This window comes from Sinocyclocheilus grahami, unplaced genomic scaffold (assembly GCF_001515645.1).
Source record: "Sinocyclocheilus grahami isolate Dianchi unplaced genomic scaffold, SAMN03320097.WGS_v1.1 scaffold1.1, whole genome shotgun sequence".
In the NCBI taxonomy this organism is placed as follows: domain Eukaryota; kingdom Metazoa; phylum Chordata; class Actinopteri; order Cypriniformes; family Cyprinidae; genus Sinocyclocheilus; species Sinocyclocheilus grahami.
Genome location: NW_015505180.1, coordinates 116314 through 120589, shown reverse-complemented (window position 1 = coordinate 120589; position 4276 = coordinate 116314). Strand labels below are relative to the sequence as shown.

The 4276-nt window shown below is 37.6% G+C and overlaps 1 protein-coding gene across 1 annotated transcript in view; it reads left to right on the top strand.

The window, feature by feature from the left end:
- Nucleotides 1-2529: 2529 nt before the first annotated feature.
- The window catches only part of LOC107589730 (scavenger receptor cysteine-rich type 1 protein M130-like), an 18365-nt gene continuing 16618 nt past the window's right edge, over nucleotides 2530-4276 (top strand). Inside the window, exons 1-2 of the mRNA XM_016278281.1 lie at nucleotides 2530-2740; nucleotides 3509-3700. Of these exons, the coding sequence (XP_016133767.1) occupies nucleotides 2530-2740; nucleotides 3509-3700 (403 nt within the window). The remainder of the gene's footprint in view (nucleotides 2741-3508; nucleotides 3701-4276) is intronic.

The window sequence follows — 4276 nt, the reverse complement described above, 5'->3', positions numbered from 1 at the left end:
AATCCACCCGTGGAACCCCAGCTCCTGCAATAAATCAAAAAGAAAATAAACTATAGAAATGGACTTTAGACACAATGCAATATGGACATCACTTAATGAAGCACCACCTCACAACAGGGCATCCATACCAGACAGAAGTAAAGTAAGAAACTGAAACCTTAGAAGGATCGAATAGTTAGTCACCTGAGATTACAGAACACTCAAACTCAGTAAATGGTCACATTAAGTACAGTTGCACTAATCGATGGCTGATTATGTGCAACAAAAACTACAGCCACAAAAAAACGGTTAATACTTTTTACAGGAATAAAGAAAATCAAATCAAATCAACCAAACAAACTTTACTTCCACAGAAGAGAAGAAAAACAAAATGGTTTAAATCAAAGAAAAACGCAAAATCAGGGGCCAATTCTTATCTCGTATACAAACGAAAAGAGATGATCAAGCCTCACATAACAAACAAAAAACGTAAAGCAGGGCACTAGAATGGCACGATAGGAAACAGATAAGCAGTCCCCTTCAATTAATGGCGACGACAGCGTCTGCGCGGCTGTATAAACAGCAGCTCTTTAACAGCGCGAAGCCAGCAGCAAATAATCACGGCATAGAGCGAGAGGGAGAACCACGAACCCAAAAGGAAATAAATTACTAGTCATAATATTGTCCCCACTCCCAATTATAATTGTATTTAAAACACTTACCATCAGGATATCATGCCAGATAGAAAGCGTTAGCAGAACGGGTTTGTCTCGGTCATACCCACCGATAGCACAATGGGCTACCGGACTTCATCCCATAAACATACTAGCCCAGCATAACAAGCTCTTAAAAAGACACGTACCTGAGAGGCGAACAGTCATCGAATCCACCAAGCAGCATCGAAGAGCACCAGCACCAGAACAAAAGACGCACTACAGTAATATTTATTATAATGATGATGATGATTCTTCTTATTCAAATTATTATTCATATTATTATTATAAATTATATTAATATATTCAAATTGTTTTAAGTCGTGCTGCAGCCCCCTTTGTAAGTTTGTTGTTCTAGGGAAAGATTTTAACACAAAACATTTTAACACAAAAAAATCATGTTCTTTTTTTTCCATTTAAAAAATCCAAGAAGTTTTATCATTTTTATGAATAGCGAAATTAACAATTTATGTCCAGATAAAATGTTCACCAGTGAGAGGCTCCCTCATGTGGCGACACAAGACTCTTGTTTGCTCGTTTTTACAATAAGTGCTTTGCTGCCATCTGCTGGATGAATTACTCAAAGCAGTATGACTCCCACCCACAAAAGCCTTGATATGATGCCAAAAGAATATCTTTGGAACAGAAAGCAATGTTTAATTACAAATTTTGTCTGAATAGCCCTCTATTTGTTGTACACAAGTCTAGTTCATTTTATAATATCTCAGCATACTATTTATTGTGTTCTTGATTAGAACATCATAACACTGTAGTAAAATCCACTTAATATTATTGATACAATGTACTTCTTTTAATGAAAACTATAAAATGTTAAATTGACTATAATTTATATATTTATAGCATCTGTCCATGAAATAAAGTTTCAGTAAGTGAGCAGTCAGTCATCAGTGCTTGTATCTGCTGTGTTCAGGTTCAGGTTTGATGCTGAATATAAGCTGCAGTGTTTCTGTAACAATCTGCTTTAAGTTTAGTGTGACTTTATCTCCACTCTGACTTATGACTGACACGAGTCTGTCCTCAGTGAAGTGTCTCTTCACGCTGGAGGAGGAGTCCCGCTCATCAGCGCTCACACTTTATTGATATATATGGAGAAAATAAAAATGCTGCTTTCTGATTTGTCACTGATTGTGTTTGATGATTTCCTCTGTTCTGTCTAATAAGGTATCAGTGAGTGTCATTGGCAGCTGTGAGTCTCTCTCTCTCTTTAGGGGGCTGACAGGAGCCAGTTTCTTCAGTGTGTTTGAGGGAGCAGAGGAGAAACTTGTGCTGACAGTCAAACAGAGGGTGTGACGAGCAGAAAATGATGGAGGGATGCCTGACACTCGTTTTACTCTCCTCCATAATCACTCTAACCACATCTGGTAAGTACACAAATGGACAGTAAAGTGTTTAATTTAAATGTATTTTTAAATGAGCAGTTAATCTATGATGGACTCATATCACTAGAAAGTGCATAGATGTCTGTGTAATATCTAGAAAATAAGATCTTGTAACACTAATCATTAATTAAGAATTACATTTTATGAATGATTTGAGCATTTACATGCATCCAATTTAATGATAAGATTATTTGTCATTTTTTTCTTTTACAGCATTAGTTGTACATTTTGAATTTACAAATTTTTTTTGTATCTTGATTTTGCTGTAATCTGTTTATGATTCTGTTTTACTGCTACTGTTGTTAAATCTCTTTCTCTCTCTTTTATGCACAGATTTTGAGACTGTTAGGTTGGTTGGTGGTAACAGTCCCTGCAGTGGTAGAGTGGAGGTTCATCATGATGGTCAGTGGGGAACAGTGTGTGGTGATGACTGGGATATGACTGATGCTAAAGTGGTGTGTAGAGAGGTGGGATGTGGAGAGGCTGTAGAGGCTCTGGGTGATGCTCGTTTTGGACAAGGATCAGGACCTATCTGGATGGATGATGTGGCCTGTAGTGGATCAGAGTCCACACTGAAGAACTGTGCATCAGGAGGATGGGGTGTTAGTAACTGTGGACATCATGAAGATGCTGGAGTCAAATGCTCAGGTGAGCTGCTCCATACATCACCCTGTTAATGCACCATTGATCAAAATTTCATCCATAAACATTATATACAGTTTAAAATAATTGTGTGTAATTTGTTTTCAGAGAAATGTATATACATTGAATTGATAATTAGCATTTATGGTATAAACTACTCACTTTCATCCTTTTAAAAAATCAGTTAAAGGACTTGCTTCTTGTTTTATGTCTGTAAAATAATCATAGTGACAGATGGTCTTCTCTGTTGTGTAAATAAAATCAGAAACTATAAACTACGGAAGGTCAAGACTTGTTGCTGGGTCTCAGCTGTGCTCTGGAAGAGTGGAGATGTATTTTGGAGGACGATGGGGTTCAGTGTGTGCCGCTGCCTTTGACCAGCAGGATGCAGAGGTTGTGTGTAGAGAGCTGGACTGTGGGGCTCCTGTACAGGTGCTGGGAGCAGCTGCTTTTGGTAAAGGAGACACTCAGATGTGGACACAAGAGATTCAGTGCAGAGGAGACGAATCACACATTCAACGCTGTCCATCATCAACCTCACATAAAATAAACTGCACCCATGAAAATGATGTTGGACTGATATGTTTCGGTAAAATGTTTAACCTGTTTATTTAACAAATCCAATTGTTAAATATACTAAAATTTAATTGGTTGATCAGTACCATCATTATAAGCCTCGAGTGACTGTATTAAACAGAACTAAGAACATGAGAATAACAGATTATCTCTGTTCTCTTACTTAGAATCTCAATAAGCTCTGTGTTCTTTCTCCAGGTTACACTGATCTCAGGCTGGTAAACGGTTCAGACTCTTGTTCTGGAAGAGTGGAGCTTCAGTTCCTCAGTAAATGGGGCACAGTGTGTGATGCATGCTGGGATATGAGAGCTGCCAGTGTCCTCTGTAGACAGCTGAATTGTGGGATTGCTGTGTCTGTTGTGGGATCAGACTGGTTTGGAGAGGGAAGTGGTGAAATTGTAGGTGTCCAGGTACAGAAACAGAATAATCAAATGTAAAATAGCACTGCATAGTCTTCACTGTAAAAATTAAATATACAGTCAAACCAAAATTTATTCAGACACCTTCAACATTTCTCACATTATCACAGTTTATTTGCTATAGTTTAGAAAATGGTAATAAAATATGACAAGAACTCCGAGTTAAACTGTGTCAGAACAAATTCAGCTTGATAATGTCAGATAACTTTGATAGAAAGGTATGTAATAGATTACAATCAACCAAAAATTAGACAGCTGTTAGTATGACAGTATTTACACAACTATCAATATTTAGTCGGGCAGCCCTTAGCCTTAATGACAGCCTGTAGTCTCCTGGGCATGCTGTCACCCAGCTTCATGCAAACCTCAACTACAATGTTTTTTCCCAGACTCGGTCTGAATAATTTTTGGTCCCAAATTTGTATCAGTTTTACTGGTAGTCCACTGTATGAAGAATTTTTGGGTATGATTTGTCACAGTTTACTTTATTTTGCTATCCTCACTTACATAAATTAACTATAGTGTCCTGCACCCACTAGTAAAAAAA